The sequence below is a fragment of the Aricia agestis genome, chromosome 12 (genome assembly GCF_905147365.1).
Source record: "Aricia agestis chromosome 12, ilAriAges1.1, whole genome shotgun sequence".
In the NCBI taxonomy this organism is placed as follows: Eukaryota; Metazoa; Arthropoda; class Insecta; order Lepidoptera; family Lycaenidae; genus Aricia; species Aricia agestis.
In genome coordinates this window covers 12,778,550-12,804,503 of record NC_056417.1, presented here as the reverse complement: position 1 = coordinate 12,804,503, position 25,954 = coordinate 12,778,550, and the positions used below count along the sequence as shown (strand labels likewise).

Sequence of the window (25,954 nt, the reverse complement as noted above, 5' to 3'; positions counted from 1 at the left end):
AAAGGCATCTTCATGCCGGTCCAGAGCTACTAATGTCCTTACTCAGGCAAAAGTACTGGATTTTAGCTGCTCGGCGAACCATTCGCCAGATAATACATAAATGTAACACGTGTTTTAGATTTCGTCCGCGTCCAACTTATCCTCTTATGGCAGACCTTCCTAGCCAACGCGTGAACCAGGTAGATAAGGCGTTCACATTTACCGGTTGCGATTATGCTGGACCTCTACAGTACACTCCGATACGTGGTCGAGGTGTTAAAGGTCGTAAGGCTTGGTTATGCATATTCACATGCCTAACAACGCGCGCTACGCATATTGAGATTGCGACGGATTTGAGCACGGTGTCTTTTCTAGCCGCACTAAAACGTTTTCTTTCGCGCCGCGGCCCTATACAGTGCTTGTACTCTGATAACGGCACTTGTTTCCTGGGCGCTAATTCGTACTTACGCGATTTATATAAATTTCTAAATGAAGAATACCGCACACGTCTTCAAGACGAACTTTTGACCAATCACATTGATTGGAAATTTATTCCGCCTGCCTCTCCACATTTCGGGGGATGCTGGGAGAGCATGGTTAAGGTAATAAAAACGCACCTCTTTAAGGTTATAGGTCAACAAATTCTTTCTTACGAGGAACTTTTAACTGTCCTTGCTCAAGTCGAGGCATTGATAAACTCGCGTCCGCTTACTACGTTGAGCAGCGATCCCGCTGAGCCTTCTGCTTTAACTCCTGCGCACTTCCTAAACACAGTGCCATTGTTGTCACTACCCGCTCCTGAAGCACATTCATCTAACATGCTTCAAAGACATACACTGCTCGACAAGCTCGTGCGGTCATTTTGGCGGCGCTGGCGTTTAGAGTACTTACATAAGCTGCAGACTAGATATAAGTGGAGTAGTCCTGCTTCGCCTATACGGGAAGGAACGTTAGTTATTATCATTAATGACAATTCACCACCGCTTTCGTGGCCACTAGGTGTCATCGAAAGGTTACATACCGCTAAAGATGGTACAACTCGCGTTGTGACTGTTAAGACCGCGAAGGGAAGCTACGTGCGCCCTGTTGTACGTCTCTGTCCATTACCTACCCAGTGAGATCTAGTTGTAACCTAGATCTCCTTCCTTTAGTTTGTAGGTTAGTTATAATTCAGTAAATTGACGGTAATGCGATAGTTTACTTACTTAAGAAATATACTACTATTTTTCAGTCTTTTTTAAAGGTAACCCTTTAAGGCCGGGGGAATGTTAGCGCCATCTGTATTCCGCTCTTATGTCTTATACATTTTAATTCAAATTGAGCGATATTCCCCATCCTTTTCCACTGACGCCGTATGCACGCTACTGATTGGTCAAGACAAGTGGCGTGATCTGCAAGCTCCTGCGCTGACGAATCAACCCCCGAGGAGAATGCATTATGCATTGTCTCTTGAAAATCGTCGCTAGCCGCGTCCGCTCGCTCCTCGGGCGATATATCCGCTAATAACTTTAATCCTGTGCTTTTATCCGCATCGAGCGCGCTCGCTAATAACTATAAACTATAGATGAGTGATAGTGATTTGTGAAGTGCAGCAAAACCACATCCGAAGACAATTGAAGAAGAGACGAGGTCGGCGTCATCAACTCTCAGGTAGCGTGCTTTCTCCTTTTCCTTCTTCCAGCAATATCGCTCATATTAAGAGCTGGCGATTACCAGTTCTCCTTCGAAATACAGTCCACCTAAACCCTAAATTAATTCTTTGCTTAATAAAGTAAAGACATTTTCCGCAAATCGCCAGACACGGCCATATTAAAATCGGCCATCTTATCCCGACCGCACCATTTGGTAACGTCATTCTCACACAAATGAGAATTCTTACAAAAACTATAAAGACCTGATACTCACCACAAAGACCGCCAGCTGGAAACAATTCTGCACATCACAAAACAAGGAAAGCTTATGGGATAGAACGTACAGAATAATGAAGATCGCTAGCAAAAGGAAAGACGATCAACTGCTAAAAATTAATGACACTGACTGCAGCCCCCTTGAATCTGCAAAACTGCTGGCTGATACATTCTATCCCAAAGACACAAACGACGACGACACAACACAACAAAGACTTATAAGGCTAGAAGCTGACAAACTCACAAAAGACTTAAACAACGATCTGAATAACGATGAAAACTATAATGACCTAGACAATATCACAAAGACTGAAATAGAAATGACACTTAAGGACATGAATCCAAGAAAAGCCCCAGGTTATGATGGTCTCACCGCTGACATATTAGACCATGCATACAAAGCAAGCCCGAACACCATGGTTGCCATATTCCAAAGCTGCCTGAAAAATGGATGTTTCCCCCGGATCTGGAAAAAGGCAAAGGTAATAATACTTCCGAAACCTGGCAAAGGCACCTACACCCACCCTAAAGCATACAGACCTATAGGATTACTCCCGATCCTGGGGAAAATCTTCGAGAAAATCCTGTGCAGAAGGCTACTGTGGGAATCAGGAAAGGATGGACTCAATCCCGGCCAATATGGATTTATGCCACAAAAGAGCACGGAAGACGCGCTTTATGATGTAGTGGAACTGGTGAGAGAAGAGATTAGAAAAAAACGGATGGTTGCTCTAATCTCACTGGATATCGAAGGAGCGTTCGACAACGCATGGTGGCCGCAAATAAAAATCCAACTGAAAAGGAAGAATGTCAATAAATACCTGAGGAGCACATTCAACGATTATTTGAGCGAGAGGCAAATAGAGCTGACATATGCTGGACACACTATCACAAAAGAAACCGAAAAGGGATGTGTGCAGGGCTCCGTAGGAGGACCACCAATGTGGGACATGATCGTGGACCCCCTAATGGACATAGCAGATACCCTCGAAGCACACCTGCAAGCATTTGCTGACGACCTAGTGGTAGTGGCAGCTGGATCTAACGCCCAGCAAGTGCAGGACAAAGCCAATAAAGCCCTGAAGGAAATTGAAAAGTGGGGTACCAAAAACAAGCTCAAATTCGCTGCACACAAAACCCAGGCTATAATAGTTACGAATAAACGCAATTACGACATCCCTAACATTGAATTCTGCGGTACAAAAGTGGCTTTCACAAACCATCTTAAGCTGCTGGGCCTTATCATTGATCACAAGTTAACATTCAAACAACATCTAGAACATGTCAATGATAAAGTCATCAAGATATACAGAAAGTTATCACGGGCATGTAGAGCAACATGGGGCCTAAACTCTGAGATAATAAAGACTTTGTATACATCCGTAGTGGAACCCACGATCCTGTATGCAGCAAGCGTGTGGGAACCTGTCCTTAGGAAAAAGTACATCAGAAAAAAGATAGACCGAATGAACCGAATGTTCACAATAATGATGTCAAAAGCACACAAAACTACTTCCCTAATGGACAGCACAGTAATAAGTGGCACTATTCCTCTGCGCTTCAGGATTACAGAAAACGCAGAACTGTATAGAGTCAAGAGAGGTAAACCCATGGCCTACTACCCTAACAGAAAAATAGAGAAAAGAGCCCACCCTTTTGACCTCCCTCATCCAGCAAAAAGAGAACGAATAACGTTTGATTGGGTCACAGAAGAGGAAGATCTGAAGAAAATGCCTGGACTCATCCCAACTCTATATACTGACGGCAGCAAACTGGACGGAAAAGTAGGAGCAGCAGTCAGTTGCTGGGATGAGCACAGAGAGACTATAACAGCAAATATAAAACTGGCGGACCACTGTTCGGTTTACCAAGCAGAGATGGCGGCGCTGCTGATGGCGACCCAGATCATCAAAGATACGAGGAATAATGAGGTAAACATTGCTTCAGATTCCCGATCAGCCCTGCAGACCGTCGCAGACCCTTGCAGCCTGAATCCAGTAGCCGTAGAGATAAGAAACCGAATAAGGGAAGACTCCACAAAAATCAACTGGTACTGGATAAAGGCGCACGTCGGCCTGGAGGGAAATGAACGTGCCGACCACCTGGCGAGGGAAGCCACAAAAAATGAGACAGCGCCAGCATATGATTCAGTTCCCCTAAGCGCAGTAAAATATAACCTAAGGAAGAACACACTAGATAAATATCAAGAGCAATATAATACCGAAAGAAAGGGAAAAACAATAACATACTTCTTCGACGATCTGCGCATAGCGTACAAGATTCTCTCCGAAGTGAAGAAAGACAACCTGTCAGCTCAACTTTTTACTGGACACGGAGGCTTCGGAGAGTACTTGGACCGAATGAAACTGAGGGAGAACTGCAAGGCGTGCAAATGTGATAACTCAACAACTCAAACAGTTCTGCACTGCCTAACAGAATGTCCCATGTACGGAATACTGAGAAGGGAAACAGAAGAAGAAATAGACAAAGTCATAACAACAGACACCATTAGAGATATAATGAAGAATAAAAAACACAGACCGAGTTTCATGAAGATGGCAAGGAAGATTGTTGAGCAAGTGGCAAAAAGCAATAAGTAGCGATCAAGTAGCACCGGGAAAAAAAAAAAAAAAAAATTAAAAAAGAAAAAAAAAAAAAAAAAAAAAAAAAGTGCAAGTCTTCCCATGACATAACATAAGACATAAGGTTGTCGGATAATAAACACCGACAGTCACAATTATTAAAAAAAAAAAAAAAAAAAAAAAAAAAAAAAAAAAAAAAAAAAAAAAAAAAACAGTCTAGTGTGCAACACGTCTGGCTTTATAACTACAGTTCAAACAAAACATCCTTTTAAAAATAACAGTAAGCTGTAAGACAGAGTTTTGTTTATTAAGGTTCACACTCAGTTGATAAGCCACACTATTAAAGCAGCATCTCAAGACTGATCTTGAGTGTAAGCACGGTTTAAAGCGATTAATATAAATCTATACATGTCTTTAGAAACGTGGAGGAATATATCATACAATTTAAGGTAAAGATAACAGAAATGCAATCCAACACACACACAGTTGCTTTTTGACTTTCTCTAACTTAAATAAAATATCTCAATATCTCATTTACGATTTAATCAAATATTTATCGATAACTGTGAATTATTGTGAATTGTGATTCATAAGTCAAGTCACAACACTCACGTTTATAGTCTAAGAGTTGACCACGAAAATTTGTAGTCATTAGATATCTTTTTCTTAACAACAAAACCTCAAAAATAGATTTTAAAACACAAAAATATTTAAGAGACATAAAATCTAACATGATAAATTTGTAATTTATGCCACAAATTATTGCTTCATTAAATGGCTATTTTTTAATAATACTTATTTCACATAAATATTAAAGTATTATTTAAATATCGGTAATAATTAATTACGTTTATAAAATATAATCAAACCTTTAAGCCGAGTTTTCATCCCACCGAGTCGGTGGGATGAAAACACGGCTCTGGCCGTCAATTCCTCGAATTTTCAATTAACGTTGCATCGCAACAGCGTGACTAAAGGTCGAAATGTTTAAAAACAACAAAAACTTGTTATTTAATAAAAAAAATATATATATATCTAATATACCTCTTAAAGCTAGAATTATCGTTAATCGACGAGGAGTAATCGATTTTGAATGGTTTCCAAACGGGAAATTAAAAGCAATCATCTCTGTAAATTAGTTAAACGACCATCATTATTATAAATATCTTAAACCTGTTATTTTTTTCGTTTTCGTTATGTTAAAATATGCAAGGTTTTTGCCTTTTAGTTAAGTACTTTACATTTTACAATGAAAATTTTACAAAGCAGCTAGATCTATACTAATATTATAAATGCGAAAGTATCTCTGTCTGTCTGTCTGTCTGTCTGTCTGTCTCGCTTTCACGCCAAAACTACTGAACCGATTGCAATGAAATTTTGTACACAGTTATTCTAGAGTCTGAGAAAGGACATAGGCTACATTTTGATGTGGGAAAATATCTTATTTCCATGAAAATATCGATGAGAATTACTTCGCATTGCGCGTGGCCAGCGCTCATCCCGGGGGTCCTGGGTTCGAGTCCCGCAGGCGGAACAAAAAGTTTTCAATGTTCCTGGGTCTTGGATGTGTATTAAAATAATATTTCAAAAATCTTAAATATATTTTATGTATAACATTAAAAAAAATCCAGAAATATATCGACGCGATGCAATGAACATTTTAGTTCTAATACGATTCAACAGATGGCGCTTTTTTTTTACTTCGTTGTAACATAGAACTAATCATACTTATTAGTTATTATGTTTTTGTTTATAGTTTTTAATACGTTAGAATATTGTGTTTAATAATATTATCACTTGCTATAATAATAATCAATCTATCTTATCTTATAGAACTCCTACTGCATTTCTAAGGAGTTCGAGTGTGTTGTGTTGGCCTATATTCCATCCAGAAAATATTTTTACATTTTAATTCTAATATATGAAAACAGATGGCGCTTTATTTTTTACTTCATTATTATAACAGAACTAATCATACCTACTTTATTATATATTATTGTTTTTATTCATAACTAGCTGTTGCCCGCGACTTCGTCCGCGTGGACTTTAGTTTATAGCGCGCGGTGTCAACAAAATATTATGAATGCGAAAGTATCTCTGTCTGTCTGTCTGTCTGTCAGTCTCGCTTTCACGCCAAACGCCAAAACTACCGAACCGATTGTAATGAAATTTTGTATACTGAAAGTCTAAAGCCTGAGAAAGGACATAGGCTACTTTTTTACTGGAAAAAAGGGTTGTAAGGGTCGTAAATTTGTTCAAAAAATTCATAATAGTTGGCGCCGTGCGTCTTCTACATCGCGCTGACGCTTGCTCAAAAGTCTTTCTACAAGAGGTGGTATCATCTTACATTTAAGTCTCGATTTTTTTCGATTGTTATATCTATTCTACGGTATTAAATAACTCAGTACTTTATCTGTGCAGGCAGTGACGTAACCTTAAGACCAAATTTCACCAACGACTGTTAAAGTTAATGCTCGAATTAGTATCACGTTAGCTGTTTCGTTTTTCATATGAATGAAAGAGAAGACAGGATATTTTAACAAGCTGTTAACACTAACAGACGTTGGTGAAATTGGGGCTAAACCTATCAATGATAAATAGTTTATGGGTAAAGTTGTGTAATTGGGGGGCTAAATAAGCTTTAAAATTTGGCATAATATATAAAGTTTAACATACAAAAATGAAGTACTTATTGTTTGCACACTGCACAGCTGTATTGATTTAAGGGGTACCAGGGTTTTTTTATAAAAGCTTTTGACACCAATTTTGTTGACATCGCGCGCTATAAACTGAAGTCCACGCGGACGAAGTCGCGGGCAACAGCTAGTACAAAATAAATATTTCATTAAGTATAGAATAGCATTTATTTTATCAAAGCTATATTTCTAGGTATGTTATATCTATATTATATAAGTACCTATCTGATATTATTGTTTTTAATTTAATTTACTATTAAAAAGTATTTTCTTTGAAATGAAATACTTATAAAAGCAATATTGTGATTTGTGGCATAATGCAGGCAAAACCTTAATGCTAGAAACTCGCTGTTGTAACTTTATAGCGACTGTAATGAATGTAAGTCGTGACTCGTGACTCGTGACGTTGCTTTGGTGTCGTAGGACTCGTAGGCCACGAGAGAATGGCGTTATCTTCAAATACGTTTTGCATTTACGATCTTGCTATTCCATACATTACCTTATTCGCTTCTCCATAAAGTTCAAACTTGGACAAATCAATTGAATTACATTCTTGACCATGGTAATACCGGGCAAGGAATGAAATTACATCTGAGTTTTTTTTTTAATTCTAAATGCCAAATGGCAATGGACGGACAATGTTTATGTGATATTGCGAGATGAGACAGGAATGTAAAAGTTTTCATGCTATCGATGTATAAAGTTCTTTGTTGTTGTATATTTGAATCTAAAAAGTAAGCATTATATCGTCTATAATATCTTATTTATTATAATTTATTGCTGTAGAATATAGGTACTTAGATATATTTTATACATGAAATTAATAAATAAAATGTTAAGTATTAAAAAATTTTATTACCTATTGAAGAAATAGCGGTACCTATAGAATTCTGCTAAAATTTAACGTAATTATGTAAAATATTATGTATAAAAACTTTTGGAGAGAGGTTATAAACAATTATAATTGGCACATATTATGTATTTCTTATTCGTGACTTTGTTAATGTCATTGAAAATGGCTACGTCATGATTCTTGAAATTTGCATTAAGTATTGATAATATTATGGTTTATTTGGACAGCATGACACGAACAAATTTAGCACAGCGCTTAGACTATAATAATCAGGGAGTGGAGTGATTATTCTCAATTTTATTTTAATTTAACTTAATTCCTCCCAAGTTCCACCCTATTCTCAAAATACAAAATTTTATGAAAACATTCTTTCTGTCGAAAGTGTTAGAACTTAGAAGCATTGCAACATATGAAGTACCTACTTAGGTATAGGTGACGCCTTGATAATTTGGCTGCAGCGGTATTGATTTTTCTCAACAATGACTATAAAGCTAAGAAATTAAAGTTCATTATCAGTATTCATCATGTCTTTATCTTTGAATTACCCATAGCATAACACGATTGGTCAACTTTTATACCACAGAATAATTAATCAAAAAGACCTCTGTAAAAACAGGGATTCTAATTTTGCCAACAGAGGAGCGTGATTTAAGCTTCCGAAATTTGTACATAGATTAGTTCAAGCATACACTATAATTTGCCCATAGCTTATATTATGAAATATATTTATAGTTTGAAATTACGCGACAAAAACCATTTTGTCGCTTACGCACTTTCCATTTCTTGTTTTCTATGAGAGGCCGGCCCGGCAGAAAACAAGCGATCTAAAACAGTGTTTCCCAAACTTGTAGGGACCGCGACCCATCTACAAGAAAGTTTAAAGTTCGCGGCCCACCTTGTGTCATGAAGACAAAAAGCGGTATGTTGCTGCCGCTGACCATATCATCATCGTCAGCCTACTGCCGTTTACTGCTGGACTTGGGCCTTTTCTAAAGCTCCTTACCACACCCATGTCAATTAAAAAACGTACCGTACGTAAGTACGACAATCGTCCTATAGTTTCAGGGCCCTCCCAAAATCTACCCGCGACCCACCAGTGGGTCGCGACCCACACTTTGGGAAATGCTGATCTAAAACATATCCAAAACTATTTTTACTTTAACTCGGCGTCACCTTAAATAGGTAAGTATGGATTCACTTAAGTGGTACAAAATTGATTATTGATTAGTTGATTACCGACGACGATTTCGGAGTTCCAGTTCATGGAAACGTCAAACGTAATTCGATGATGTGTCTACCGTGTAGGTTACGGTGTCCAATTACGGCGCACGTGTACAGGTAAATTAATGGACTTGATTTACATAGCTACGAGTTACGACTTACGAGTAACGAGTGCCGTGTATTTGGAAACGAGTGTATGTCTAATTTAGGCTTTTACACATCCATACTATTAAGTATTATGAATTTTATACCGATCCATACTAATATTATAAATGCGAAGTGTGTCTGTCCGTCTGTTACCTCTTCACGCTTAAACTTTGAGGAGATTTGGTATGCGGATACTTTGAGTCCCCGAAAAGGGCATAAGATAGAATTTGTTGCAGAAAAATGTACGTAAATGAAATGTATGTCATCTAATACAGACTACAGACCTACTAAATATCCTTACCTCTATGTATATTATGTATAATTATTAATTAATAATCACCAATGTTCGTTCACTATATTATAAAGCCTCCAACTTCAACTACTCCATTTAACTTTTAGTTATTCGTTTTAGTGATTTGAGCAAAATGTTGTTGTTGTTGTACTTAGGTAGGGACAAACAGCTAGGAGCGATTTATGCTGGCTTAACTACCAAAACTAATTACTTAAAATAAGAATTAAGAAGGAAAAAAAATTGTCCTAAGAGAAAATGTTGAAAATTGTCCAAAGTTTTATATCGATAAAGTTAAATAAATGTTTAAAAAATGCTCATCACTCATTTCATATTTCACAGTTTTTTTTTTTTTAAAGAAGGCAGGTCACTGTAGCCCTGACGTCACTGCGACCCATGAGGATCTATTGTGACTCCTTCGCACTAGAGTATCATCCCCAACCCTATACTGCTCATAAATTGAACGACATGGTTGGGGTTGGTGCCACGAATTTCCTCTGTGGACGAGTATTCTTGGCGACCAAGGTGCCTGTTCCTGCTCTGTAGTAGAGCAGGGCAGTCGAGGAGAAGGTGAATAGGTGTTTCATCCTCCTCCTCACAGAATCTGCAAGTCATTATGCTACAAATACCCATTCTGTTTAGGTGTTTGTTGAGCTTGCAGTGCCCAGTTAGGCTTCTGGTAAGGATTTTTAATTGGTTCCTACCCAAGGTGAGCACTAATTCTGATTGTTTCTTGTTGAAGTCAGGAATTAGTGCCTTGGAGTGTTCAAGGCCAGGGGTCTCAGCCCATTGCTTCCTGCATAGTCTGTGACCCCATTCCTTGAGCACTTGCTTTGTGGTACTGGGAGTTATACCACAGAATGGTTCTGGACCGTATATGAGACTCTCGGCCCCAAGCCTAGCCAGCTCGTCAGCGGTTTCATTGCCGGGGACGTTGCTGTGGCCCGGGACCCATACTAGGCGGATGTTGTTGTTCCTTCCCAGCATGTTTAACGTCTCAATGCATTCCAGAACTAATTTGGACGAGACTTCTGCGGCAGTCAGTGCTTTAAGTGCAGTATTATATTTCACAGTATTCGAAATATTAATTAATTCTGACAAAAATTCAAAAAATAATAAATATTAACAGGCTTCCTTCCGTGAAAACTTGATCGCTCGTTGTAGGCACAATAAAAAAGTTATTCGCGAGAACTCGGAGTGATGTACAAACTGAATTGGCTTGTTTTCTCGGAATGTTTCGACAGAGGTTTCATTTCGAAATTGAAAAGCATTAAAATTCTCTCAATAAGGATGATGTTTATCGTTATTTTCATTAATGATATTTATATTATATGGCAATATCCAATATTATTTACATAATATGGCGAAACAAATTTCACGATGAACCCCTAGACTATGATTTTTTATTGACTACGAGAATCATACGTAAATTAAGTAAAAGGCGAAAGTTTGTGAGTATGAAATACGAATGTTTTCGGCATGGAGTTAGCGGAAGACAGCCTAGCATAATATTATAAATAATTATAATACCGTACTTACACGATTTACGTACTATGTTACTAACTCAGGGTAATGTTACAAACATGTAAAAAGCTCTACAGGATCCGCAAAAGCGGAACACGATCCGGAAAACCCGGACATATCCCAGAAATGCCGGGCATCATTTATTTTGGCCGGACAAGTCATTATTTTGCCTAATAATACTCTTTCAAATTATTATTATTGTTTCTAATTTTCTTTTTATACTCTCGACTCTGATGTGCTCTGATGTTGATTTTCCATTCAAAATATGGTGTTTATAGGTAGGTATGATCTGTAAGTTGTTAGTTGTAACTTGTAACGTGCGCTACCTAATATATGCTAATAGGGAATACCGCAAAGGCTATGGCCATACTATTTTTAAAACTACTCCATAGACCATAGTCCATACCATAGCATCGGTGTGAACTTATTACTTAGACTGGGTTGCACCAGAGGCGTGGGTAAAGTTAAAGTTATGGTTATAGTTAAGGTAAATTTAACTTTAACTTTACCCTTAAGTTTGCCCGGAGAAATTGACAGATGACAGCTGATCCAACAAGGTTATACAAGCGCGTGGGCGGGGGCGCTGCTGGTAAAGGAGAACTGTCAAAAATTGCGGTTTTTGTATGATGACAGTGTTAGTTCCTTTTTTCGCCACATGCATTTAAAACCTTGTCGAGCTCTATGGTTATAGTTAAATATGGCGTCTTGATGGCGTCCATTTTTAACTTTACCCAAAGATTTGACATTTCGCACTGTAGTCAAAGTTAAAGTTAAAGTTACAGATAAAGTTAAAGTTAGTTGGTGCAATCCAGTCTTAGTTGTAAACACGGCCCAAACCACGCCAGTGATTTAGTTAAGGCGACGCCTTGATAATTTGGCTGTAGCGATATCGATTTTTCTCATTAATGAGTAATGACTAAAACTAAGAAATAAAGTTTATTGTCAGTATTCATCATGTCTTTGTCTTTGAATTACTTACCCATACCATAACACGATTGGTCAACTTTTATAACACATAATAATTATTCAATCCCTAATTTAAGCTTCCAAATGTACATAGATTGGATCAAGCATACTATACACTTTAATGTGCCCATAGCTTATACGAAATATATTTATGGTTTTTAAATTACGCGACAAAAACCATTTTGTCGCTTACGCCCTTTCCATTTCTTCTGCTGCTGTTCCATTTCTTGTTTTCTATGAGAGGCCGGGCCGGCCTTATTTTTTTTTAATCAGCTGTACTGTACCTAATGAAAAACAACTACTAGGTCTCCATGGCGCTCGAGTGACTACACAAATAGCACCCTCCCGTCCCCTACTATAATAATATGTATTATAGCAGAGACCAGACATATTCCTCTATGATTATCGTCAATTCGAATTACGACTTTACTCTGTCAGCGAGTGAAAAGTTTACCAAATTAGCCACTAGGTAATTAGGTAAGTATACATATTATAATTCCTGCGAAGAGAAAAGTTAGAACTTAAATCGATAAAATATAGGCTGGTTTTACAGTCACGCGTTTCGGCAGCGCCGTCGGAGCGCCGCGCGTTCGAAGATGTATGGGGGTAGTAGTTGCGTTTTAAAGTCGCGCGCTTGAGCAGCGCCGTTCGTCCATACGTTTGTTACAGCTTTGAACGCGCGCGCTCCAACGGCGCTGCGAAACGCATAACTATAAAACCAGCCATAATATAAAGGCACTAAGGAAAGTCCTGTGTCATATTGATGAGATACAGTTCCTTGTTTTTACTTTTTCCGCTGCGGCAAGGCCGGTTAACTAAAAATAAACCGTGTTGCTAACCTTAGCCCTGTGACTCAGGTTTTAATGGAGAGTTCTCGAGAAATGTTTGTACATTGCATCGCGACATTTCCTAGTACAACATTTACGCTAAAATTATGTTTTAGTGTTCTAGTTAAATTGATATTTGATTTACTTACTGCGTTTGTAGTTTTGCTTCGTTATAAAAATAAAGACATGAGCGGGCTGCCAAATTTTACTTAGTTTTCTAATAAGTATTACGATCCCGGAAGACGATTGACTTAAGTACTTAAATAAAATTGAGATTTATTTAATCATTGTATATTTATCTGATATTAGCCTAACGGAAAACACGATTCACTTATTTTGACTCGATAGTTATATTTTTTGTAGTGTAAAGGAAATATTAGTAGGTATGTGTATTGTGTACATATTTAATTTTTAAAGTAATCATCAAAAACATTTTTTGGACTTACGACCCTCCTTTTACTATGCCTTTACTTTCGTGCTAGGCGACAAGTGAACGCGATATTGTTCTCTGTTAGCTGCAATGCAAAGTACAATTCACGCGGGCACGATTCTTGGAATCATAATATTATCAATTTATCACGATTGGAGGATAGCGGGGTGTGTAGACGGGGCTAGCGTGTTGTGATATTTTTGACAGCCCGGTCTTAATAAAAGTACTTATTTATTTCGAAAAGAATTTCCGGTTGATTTCGTTCAGTGCAACATCCGGTCAGGGTTCTCAAAACTTTTAATTATTGGTAATTTAATAATTTTTCAAGACGTTTCATGACGTTTCTTACCTCGCTTACAATAATTTAGGAATTTACTTTATTTGATGCATATGAGCTTAGAATAAATAACAATCAAACGATAAAACGGCGCATTACAATGATTACTAACGAAGTCATGCGCTGTCCTCCGTGACTCCGTGCTCCGTACTCATGACAACGGAATCGTGTGCGGACCTCACAATATCATTTCCAATCATTTTTACTTTTCTCACATCTATTATAAATTATTATGATTAATGAACCGACATTTTAGCTCGATCTAATCATTTTCCTAACACGGATAGACCAATGATAATTTACCTCTAAAGTCTATGAAGTGATTCTAATGCTGATGGAAGTTCTAACTTTCTGAACGTAATAATTTATAACTATTCATATTTCTAAATTGATAGATAATTTATATTGCGATAAAATTAGGAAGTAGTGTGTATGTGTCACGATTTTCTGTTATCGCTCCATTCGTGACTAATAGTCCAAGATCCAAGTAGAGTCTCGAGTCTAGAGTCTAGACGTGCATACTGCATAGACCATAGTGAATAGTGTTTATGTTAGATGTTAGGTATCTAATACTCTATCTAAGCCTTCATAATTCGCTTTGTCAGGTCTTACATTTCTTGGTATTCGTAGGACACTTCGAAAAGATCTATCATTCTTATTATGTTTAATATATTATAGTTTAATAATATCTTGTTAAATTTTTTACTTTGGTTATGTTTAATACATAATATTTTAATAAACAAAGTGTATAGGAGACAATGGTTTGGTAATAAATAAAATTACTTAATAAAAAAGCTGCACGGTGCCCACTGACATAGTATATACTACGTACTAGACTCGACAACGCAACGCAATGCTTGGTCACATTCAACATAATCTATATAGCAGCAGTGCACTTAGTCGCCCGCGAGCTCTTCTGCGCGCCAGCCCCCGTAGACAAGGGGCAAAACGCTTACGCTAACGTTAACGCTAGCGCTACAAAATGTATGGATTTGACATTAGTATTCGCTAGCGAAGCGATGACTTATGTCAAATCGCATACATTTTGTAGCGCTAGCGGTAGCGTTAGCGTTAGCGCTTTGCCACTTGTCTACAGGCCCAGACGTACCACAATCAAAAACGAAACCAAAAAAAGGCCGCAAAAATGCCTAGTTGTGGGTTAAGATACTGCAAAAATGATTCCAGTAACACTTCCAAATGCAACGGAATAACATTTCATCGGTATTAGCATTCTTATTTAATTATTTTCAATTAAAATACGAACATTCAATTACTAGGCGAAGACGCGTGCCATTTTGCATTGTCATAAGGTAGTAGATTCAGAGTGTAATGTAGGCAGAATACAGATCTATGATAAGACGACGATGAATGAAGTACCTACTCACGTAGACGAGTTTGTATTTTGGTAATAAATTTTTTAAAATATTACGTACATTATACATCCGTACATTATAATAATTTTATTATGGTACATATTTGAAAATATTTAAGTAATTTAAATAAGGTAATTAGCTATAGTGGACTATGGATCCATATTAATTATAAATTTTATAAAAAGTGAATTTTTATTTTTATTTTATCCATTTACTCAAATAGATTCTGCATTCATTCGAGTGTAGGCACTAAACTGTGTCACTTCTGCGGTACTGATCTATAGCAATCACCGCCCCGTCTCCCACCCCGCTCATGCCTCAAGTGCGAGTTGCGACATGTTTTTTGTTCGCAATAGCTGCTCTAGTACATAATGGCGGCTCTCGACTAATAACTGCCCGCGCGGCAAGCTCGCAGACGCGTCGGCCAACGTCTAAATACCTACGGCCAACGCGCGAACGCCTGTTCTACACATTGGGCCAACGCGTCTGCAGACGCGTTGGCCAACGCGTTCGCCTATGTCGAGAGCCTCCATAATACTTACTACCTCAGTGACGGTGCACCTAAATATTATTTTACTTAAAGTAGATTTTTATTTAATCATGAAAGGTTTAAAAATTCGATTAAGTTCAATTGTTTAGAAGAACAGTTTTTAACTGTTAATTTTTTATCGTTTCGAAACGACGGCCGTGTCATAACTCACAACCAACCTACGAAATTATTAATCACCTTTCCGAGTATACAGAGGCGTAGAATTTACACCTTAGCAATTATATCCGTGCATTAGCTACAGAAATAGCGACAAAGGCTGTTCTCGGAAAGATATCGTCATTCACGACTTTCAAGAAAACGCCTTAGCGACAGCATACGAGTACAATACAATGTACGGAGTGCAGATAAAATGTATTTACGATGCAGAACGAAGAGATATAATATTATCATATAATATGCAGTTTTAAACTTACTTCCGATTTCCAAAGCTTAAAAATATGCCTGGAGTAATTTGTTATATTTTGAGTAGGTAGCTTTAGTTTCGATCTTTATTAAAGCAGCAAAATTGTTTGTGGTTGAGGTTGCCTATTGCCATAATATATTATGTATGTAGTGAAATAACCACAATCCACGTAGGCTCATCGTGGCGTTTTTGGCATCGGGTTCATATTATGTTTGTGAGCTAGTAACTATATTAGTGTGCTCTGTGTGGGAAAACCACGATTATAATTAAGTTGTGATCGATAGTCAAAAACTTCCCCGTCAAATGCATAATAAAATTAGTTTTAGGTGCGTGCGCAATGTACATTGTTAACGGGAGAGATAAAAATACGAAAAATTGCAGCTTGCTCTTGAGCGTCATGACTTCAAACCCCAGTCAAGTCCAGTCATAATGTCGTATCTTAAAGATACATTGCAATCTTCAGTAAAGAAAAATATAATTTATGATTCTAGTGAAATAATGATTATTACAAATAATTGTATAAATTAATTTATAATATTCAAATTATTTACTTATATATAATGGAAATCTTCTGCGGCCAACGGCCTGAGTGTTTACGTTGTAAGCGGTTCCTAGAAGTCCCTTAGTTAGTGACTTAACATTAAACATACATTTAACATTGAAATTATTTTTCATACACCAAAGTAATTTCTATGTAGTTATAGTATGTTACATTTACTTCCATACTTTTATAATTTTTTGTGTTAATCCTAGAACTATATTAATTATAGTCAGTTCTTATCCTAGCTTAATCCCACTTTTCTTCTAATTCTCAAACCTTTCTGTTAATAACCTCGGGTAAACTATATTATAGTCTTCAAAGTACCTCTCTCATTCCTCAGTCTTCACCCACTTTAAGTTACTTCCCGGAACCGTTAAGAGGTTTTTGGTCAACAAAGAAGTACTCGGAACAACGGTACTCGCACTGAATCGAAATCGGTTTACGTATTGTACTTGCTAGTAACTGACCTCCTAAAATATATTAGGCTCACATCTTCAAAGAGTATGACCTATTTGGTGGAAGGAAATTGAAGCTACAACACTAGTTCTGTAAAGGTCAGGCAGATTATTTCTGGCTAAATCCTGTTGGAAAAATATTTTTGTTGGAATTGAGTGTAGTAGCTTTGTATGAAATAAGTCAATTACGTCTATTATTAAAATATCTATTTATTATTAAGCGATTTGCTATTACTTACTCTGTACGAGTTAGTAATAAAAATTATGTGACGGGTCATTTAATAAAAACTTTTGACACCACTGTCTATACTCTATACTATTCCTCGGTTCTCCATTTAGGTATATAGTTTTTTAGGGTTCCGTACCTCAAAAGGAAAAAACGGAACCCTTATAGGATCACTTTGTTGTCCGTCTGTCCGTCTGTCAAGACCCTTTTTCTCGGGAACGCGTGGAGGTATGAAGCTGAAATTTATATCAATTACTCAAGTCTACTGTCCCTTGAAGCTGTGAAAAAATCAAACTTCTAAGCCAACGCAATCAAAAGATACAGCCGTTTATGCCGCAAATTTTCGACACTTGCAAGGGAATCAAAACCTACAGGGTGCTTCCCGTGAACTCAGAATCTTGAAATTTGGTACGAAGCAACGTCTTATAGCATAGATAAAGGAAAAATTACGAAAACCATAAATTTTTAGTTACATCACATAATATATATTTTTTTAATAATTTTAAACTTACTACCCATTTCCTCATAAACGCGTAGAGGTATTTGCAATAAAAATACCATAGTTATGACTCGATTGTCGTAATGAACGAACTTTGTAAACCTTGCAGGTTTGTACGGAACCCTCGGTGCGCGAGTCCGACTCGCACTTGGCCGGTTTTTTAGCAATTACACTACAATAATGTGACCATATGCCTCTTCACTCGGGGAACAGCTTTTCAAGCAGCTGCCGTTTTTAAACCGTTTAAACGTACAACAATCAGTGTTGATTTATGGGGCCATAAAAATTTAATGTCATTTACCATTACAGTAAATACCAGTCTCCTTGAAAATAGATAATAATAACTTGGATTTAAAACCTTAGCATTGAGCAGCAGCTGTCGCGTACTTTTCGTTTCGTCGTTGCTTTGAGTTTACCAACTAGTGTAAGCTAATCGACCGATGCTTATTTACTTATTATTCATAACAAGTAAATTATTATTATTATAGTATTAACCTTTACCTTATACTTAGCGCCAATAATTTTTACCGTTAGATTAGAATCTACATATTTCAGACTACATTAGGTAAGTAAGTATATGACATTATAATATTTATGTACTTAATTGAATATTGATATCCGCCACAATATCACATACCTTCTTAATAAATATTATATTTGCCTTATATTTTTGCACTACAAACATTTTGATCAAAACAAAAAATGTACGCAGCTGTATTAACTTTGAGGCCAAATTTTGTAACAGCAGATGTGTTGTGAAAGCGTCGGCGCAGGTAGGAGATTCCGAGAACGCCAAATATAAGACCGGTACGGAGAATACGCTCTATGGCACGTTTAAATTTCGAATGCAAAATGAACACCTGCGTCTGCTTTTAAATAAGTTGCTAACAAAAATATAATGTTTTCATTTTTTATTTATATAATTTTATGTTCTAACTTCTAATATAAGTAAATGCAATGTATAGGGCTTCTTAATATCTTAAAATTTGATAATATTTTATTTACGAAAGTAATGCGTTAAATACATTAAATAAGTAACTTGAAATTAATTTCAGTATGCTACTATCCGTATTATTTCAGTATTATTATTATTAAGTACTACTATCCATTTAAAAATCGCATAATATTTTTATTATAAGATGAATGCTATGAATGTTAGGTAACTATTATGGTAGGCCGTGGTACGTTTATCTGCTGCAGTACCTTTTAGTTTAGATTAAATGTCATTAAAAAAACTAAAACGGATAGTTGTTAATTGTAATTTATTTCATGAAGCCATAAAAACAGCAAACAAATAACGATAGCTGGAATTTGAATGTCTTGGTAAATGAGTTCTCGGAAGTTATGAACATTCGGGTTTCATAATCAAGTCTTGAGTTCGGCCGATAGAATAGTCACTCTAGTCGCCGCTCTCTATTCGCCAGCTCTCCGCTCCGCAGCGAGCGCGTCTCGTTCATTTGACGACTGTCGACTGAGCTTGTACTGACGGACGTTTCGTAATTCGTTTTCGGTTTTTGTTTCATTCGTTCGCGATCCGCCGTCGTGCATGCTTGTGTTTTACGAGACACTAGTTTATTTTAACTTTTCCGTTTTAAACATTATTTTAAATGTTTAAAAGGTACTTAATTTAAACATAGTTAAGTTAGTGAAGTCATTCGGATTGTTTAATACAGTGCTACCTGCAATTGTGCCTTATACAAATTGGAATTCGGATGGAATCTACCAAAAGTGATTCGGTGTGTTCACTGTTCAGTGCCCATTGGATTTGAAAGTTTAATATCGTGTTGAAGCTGTACCAAACCGTGGCCTCCAGGAAGCAGGCCGGTGGAACGAGCGACAGTCCACCAAAAACTGTTCAGTCAATGTGTTTATTGGAAAAGCGTGAAAAGCTTACTCCTCTAAACATGACTATAGCAACGAGACTGCCGTCACAAAGTGAGCATTTTCGAAAATACTCGATTCCTAAAATAACTTACGTTTTAGAAAACATTTGGTCCATTTTATCAACGCGCAGACATTTCACGTTAAATATAAACTCTTGAATTATTCAAGAAAGACAGCTTATCATAATCGATATTACGTAGAATTACGATAAAAACTACGTCTGACGGTGATGCTTCATTACTCGATTCAAGGAAACGCACTGGCGTTAGTTTATCAGAATCTTAGGTTATTAACTTTTTCGTCTTATCTTTTCACGAAATCGCTTATCGCGACTTAAGACAGTTTTTGTTAAATTGGGTTCCTTGTAAATAATTTAAGGCTCAGAATTAAATTGATGAATTCTATAACAATAAAGGTGCTGATCCCTAGCCATAACATACAAATCTAGAAAAGTATACCTAGCTGTAAAGTATATTTTATTAGTAGTAAATACACTGAAAAGCATATTTCGCACTGCCGTCGTGAGGAAAAAAGACGCTTTTAATCTACGAATAATAGAAACTAAGGAAAAGTAACTCATTCAAAAAACATGCTCCACAATACTTGCCAAAAAAGTGTACCATAGGTACACATTTCAATACAATTGCAATATTTAGGTGACCTTGAGCGGTACTAGGCTGATGTTACATGACAGATCAAAAGAAAGGTGGTTATAAGAGGTTAAAATGTTGACAAAAAAAAAATTCCATGCCCCGTTTCTTTTAGTCCAACCATTATATTCCTTTTTCCTTATGGTGGCATTATAAAGTGTAAACCTTGATAAAACATGATTTAATTTAAAAATATACAATTAAATTGAGGACAAAATTTGCTTTCCTTTTATTCCTAGGATCAATGACTTCAGACATTACAATAACTTAGTAACATGTGAATCTTGATGTTATGTCACCAACCATCACAAATGCCCATTATGCATAATATTATAATTCAGGAGCGAACAAAACCTGTTTTGCCCCCCCCCCCCTGTCCCAAAATATGGGTAATTTATATCTAAACATTATAAAATATTTAAATAATATCTAAACATTATAAAATATTTAGGGCCTGTTTCACCACTATCTGATAAAGTGTCGAATAGGCTATTCACAACTTTTTGAAAGATTCTCCATACTTAATCTGTCAAGTTAATTGGTGGATAGCCTATTCGTCACTTATCTGGAAGTGGTGAAACTGGCCCTAAGTGACACACAAATAAATCTTGGTTTTAATATTAATTTGTATACTTTATTTGTTCTAGATGCGTGTGTTGAAGTGGGGGTCCCACTTAGCAACTGGTCGACTGGCGTTGCATGCTGTCCCAACTGCAAACATGAGCTGCGAGTGTCGCTGGCATGCTCCAAACACGTGCAGTCACCTGTGACACCCCTGACTCCGACATTAACCATCCAGCCGACTTACTTGCCACACTCACCACTCTACACTCCATCGTCACCGTTAATACCTTCACCGTACAATGATGAACTAAGAAGGCTAGCAGATACATTAAGAGCTTTAAGATTATCCGGATGGTATTATGGGAACCTTGACTGGCAGGTGTGTTTTTTTCTTTATTTATTATTACTTAGTTGACGGCTTTAAAGTAATGGGCCATCACAGATAGTCATATTATATTCATATTTTTGTCTATGAACTTTAATATAAAATATTATGTACTTATCTCAGAATAAATGAATGTAGCTGTTATCTTTAGGGAACAAATATAATGACCACCAAAGAATGCACTGATACCCTAAACTTGTTTACCAAAAAAAGATAATTAACACCAAAAAAATAAAGTCTAAAATTGCAATACTACCAGCTATTTTAGTCATGACAACACTTCAAATTGTAATCGAACACCAAATATAGTAAATGATCACCAAATAAAGTAAATGATCACCAAATATAGTAAATGACCACCAAATATATAGTAAATGATCACCAAATATAGTAAATGATCACTAAATATAGTAAATGATCACCAAATATAGTAAATGATCACCAAATCCTTGTGAGCAAATCAATGCGATATTTTTGTCCAAATAAATCACTATGATTGACAAAACATGTACCAAGAATATTATTAACAAAATAGTCGGCGAAGTGTGAGTCGGACATGGAGAGTTCCGTACCGTTATAAAACAAAATTAGACCTAAAATTGTGTTTTTGTATGCCCCCCTTAAATAATAATTTTATTTTGTTTTAGTACTTGCAACAGATATACACAATCTGTGAAATTTTTAGAAGTCTAGCTGGAGTGGTTCTTGAGATACAGCCTAAGCCCTAGAGATAGACAGACAGACGGACAGATGGACAGACATAGAAGTCTCAGTAATAGAGTCCCTCTTTTAGGGTTCCGTACCCAAAGAGTACAAACGGGACTCTTTTACTAAGACTTCGATGTATGTCTGCCCGTCTATATGTCTTCTTCTCTTTACTAGATACTTTGCTAAATAAAAATATATTTGGTTAAAATTTTACATTAAAATGCTAACATATAATGTTGGTTATCGTTTAATACTTTTGGTTTAAGTAACAATGATTTATTTGGAGTCATTTTTCATAAATAGGATAGCGAGATAATAAATCTTTGGTGATCATTTTACATTAAAATGATAATGTTGGTGATCATTTACTTATTTTGGTGATCATTTACTATTTTTGGTTTTAAGATGTTAAATCTTTGGTTATCATTTTACATTAAAATGGTGGTCTGTATTTTGGTGATTGTTTACTATTTTTGTCTGTGAAATGTTACTATTTCTGGTGATCAGTTAATTATAAGCCTTATCTTTACAGTCTGTGATGCTCTTACAAGCAGATTCTTAGGATCATTATGAAAATTTGTCACTATCTGTATTTGTCTCAGAAAATCTCAATGCTAACATAAAAATATAATATATTTATAGCAAGACAAAACTTGTAAAATATGTTAAAGTATTTGACAAGTTTGTGCTAATTAACTTGCCATGAAACCTGTTTCAAATTACTGTTTACTTCATGGTAAAATAACAAAATTGGTTTTATTTTCCAGGGGGCGAGGAATCTTTTGAAGGATGCAAGTGTTGGTGCCTTCCTCGTCAGAGACTCGGGAGACCGGAATTTCATATTCTCACTCTCCACACAGACAGAGCGAGGTCCCACGTCGGTCAGACTTCATTATGAGCAGGGTTTCTTTAGGTAAATATACTTTTTAATTATCATTAGTTTAGAAAAGAAAAAAAAAGTTCATTATAAATCATTAATCAACATTGTTTAAGGGGGGTATTACATTATCATTTATATTGGATCATTTCTATGATAATATAATATAGAATCCAATATATATGATCATTTGATCATATCTGCGTATTACATTATCATATTTCATTGATCCTATTTTACGTCATATGTGGTTTCAATAGCCAATGGAGAGCACTAACGCTGACAGGTATTGACGTCAGTATTACTAGATCTCAGAGAATTTTATTTGTCAAAAGACATCCTCATTTTAAATATGGCTTGTTTTTTGTTATTTCAGCAAGATTATCCAAGTATATAATTAGAAAAATAATTACATTACATCATTTGAAACATATTAACGAACAAGAAATTAAAAACTCTTTTTTATATTAAATAACTGGCAACACCTATTTCTATGACCGTATTGGATCCAATCTCTCAGCAAATATCAAAAATCTATGATCAAGGAAGAAATGAATCATATGTCTACATTACATTATCCAATATCATTGACTCAATGATCTCGGATCCAATATATATGATAATCCAATATCCCCCTAAAGTTTTGTTTATAATCATTACTTTTCCAAGTAGATTTCCAAGTTTCTTGTAAAAAGTAATATTGTTGCGCTTGCTTCAATAAAAATAATTGAAAACAACTTGAGTTTTGAAACCAAATGACAATATTAATTACTGGATTTTATAATATTTCTCAAATTTTACCACTCGATTGTGACTCAGATACTAATCAAGGGAATATCTGGTTTTATAACAACCATGAACTTGTGTGTATGTATAATATTATTGACTCAACTTTTTCACTGAGTGGGTGTGTCACTGTCCTTCTCAGAACTTTGTGGTTAATTGAAAACATTAATAACTCCCTAGAAGTGACAATAATAATTGTTGATAGCCAGAAGTATTCAACTGTAAGGCTTTTTGTCTTTAAATTGCTTGCTTTAACATGTATGATTGATTACTACTTTTTTTCTAAATTTATATTCTTGTTCCCCCGTACGTTATACAGGTTTACTATGTTACATTTTTAGTTTTTACATTGTCGTACTTTTAAAAAGTAAGTGTTGTTAAAATAAAGAAATACTGCAAAACTGAACATTATTTCAAGGTAATAGAATTCAAATTTTATTGAAAATATTTGAAGAAGTATTATTTTGTTTCGAAAAGTGCATAAAGTCCATATCTTATACAAAATTTTGCTACTGTTAGTCTTACCCCATTTCCTGGGGGAAGACTACTTACATTTTTTTTTAATTATACAAGCTTAAAACACGTCAACTGGAATTTATTCATTACTTTATAAAAACATAAGAATTTGTCGTAAGTACGTCATTGTCAGCTCAAAGATAGGTCAAACAGTTTAGTCAGAAAATTCGATTTATGTTGTCCAACAGCAAACTATGTTTGACTTACCCCACCTTACCTTACCACCATATGATTACTACTAATTTAAAATGTGTTTGGAGATATTAAAAAACTTTTTCATTCTATCAGACAATGATAAAACACAGTCTTACGACGTCTCATTATAGTGTCGATGTCGGTTACGAAATTCATTATTGTTTTGTTTTTGTTACAGGCTAGACTGTGACCGACCCTTAGCGAGGTATATGCCCCGGTTTCGATGTGTCGTCGAGCTGGTACATTACTACATAAGGATGGGAGAGAGAGGGACAGAGAATACAGTGTGGGTAGATCGGGAAGGCTGTCAACACTCCCCTGTCCTCCTCAAATCACCTCTGAAAAAATCACCACCGTCACTCCTCCACCTATCTCGGCTAGCAGTACATAGGACGCTCGACTCGAATCCCTTAACGCCAAAACTGTGGACGGCACCGAGGCATAGGCTCCTACCCCTGCCCTCGACGTTAATAGACTATCTCGGGGAATATCCATACTCAATCTAATGTTCAATAATTGTGTCAGAGTGATGCCTAGCGAAGATATTAGGGTATTAGGTAAATGTGTAGCTGTTTTAAGTTAAGAATGTGTTGTGTACAAATATTATTCCTAATTGCTAGTACAGGATGCTAGAGTAGGGCAGGAACCTTTACCGTAATAGTTGTATGTTAACTCTAAGTATTGATATGGGACTCAATTATTGTATTAGCTAAATATTTATACAGATAAAATAATACTGTCTGTAATCTGTATATAAAAAGAATTAAAGCAAGACTGATATCCTGCATCTATTTAATTTTCATTCGTAACAGCCGAGCTGGTGGCTAAAAGATTATGGCAGAAGTATTAAACACAAACTACGCCAGCTCAGTTGATCTATTTATAAAGCAGATTTAAGTAATGCCTAATCTTGTCCATTATTTTAAGTTATCATCACATTATAGAGCTATATTTTATTTATTTTTCAAATAATTGTACATATAGTGACAGATACAATAATTTGTTTGTGTTCCTATTATATACCACTGCAGTGTTTAGTTGGCCATACACTATGGTCTGTAGTAGAGATTACCTGTCATTTGTTATTTTGTGCATATTTTATTACCACACAAATAGCAGCATAATAATGCCTCAGGTAAAGACTTTTGTGGACCATAGCTTGCATGGCCAAATTTAGAGATTACTGAATATAATATTATGTATACTTACTGAAATTCTTTGACATATCCACATTCTTTATAAATTGGTCTAACCAAATTTTGTGTAATGCAGCCTCTATCAACTTTAAAAAGCACACTAGAAAATACAACATTTTAATTTAATTTTCAGATTCTAAAATAAAATCTAGATTATTTTATATTCTATGGCTTTGAGAAAAGTATGGTACGGCTGTGCCTTCGCTCTAGACTTGGCTGGGGCACTGGCATGCCCGAGATCTCCCTTACTTATAAAAAGATCCACATTTTTTATACTGATGTTACTATAGCATCAGTATACATCTTTTTGTTAATAACTGGGTAACTGTAGTGAAGTGTTCATATTATATTTTGAAAGAAGAAAAATTCAAGTATTGTTTCTTGAATT

General features: G+C 36.0%; 1 protein-coding gene and 1 long non-coding RNA gene across 3 annotated transcripts in view; one reads left to right on the top strand and one right to left on the bottom strand.

Annotated features, from left to right (window-relative positions):
* LOC121732642 (suppressor of cytokine signaling 2-like) overlaps positions 1 to 25,124 on the top strand; it is a 58,440-nt gene extending 33,316 nt beyond the window's left edge. The window contains exons 1-4 of one of the 2 annotated variants that reach the window (XM_042122592.1): positions 19,328 to 19,740; positions 20,987 to 21,282; positions 22,764 to 22,909; positions 24,549 to 25,124. In XM_042122592.1, coding sequence (XP_041978526.1) covers positions 19,668 to 19,740; positions 20,987 to 21,282; positions 22,764 to 22,909; positions 24,549 to 24,876 — 843 coding nt within the window. In that variant the 5' untranslated portion in view covers positions 19,328 to 19,667 and the 3' untranslated portion in view covers positions 24,877 to 25,124. Of the gene's footprint in view, positions 1 to 19,327; positions 19,741 to 20,986; positions 21,283 to 22,763; positions 22,910 to 24,548 lie in introns of those variants that run through there. The other variant, XM_042122593.1, reaches the window with a different exon arrangement.
* LOC121732643 lies at positions 1,982 to 14,673 on the bottom strand. The gene is made up of 3 exons (XR_006036412.1): positions 14,569 to 14,673; positions 5,143 to 5,147; positions 1,982 to 1,993 (listed from the first exon to the last, which is right to left on the bottom strand). It is a non-coding gene; the product is annotated as an uncharacterized LOC121732643 (long non-coding RNA).
* Positions 25,125 to 25,954: the final 830 nt, after the last annotated feature.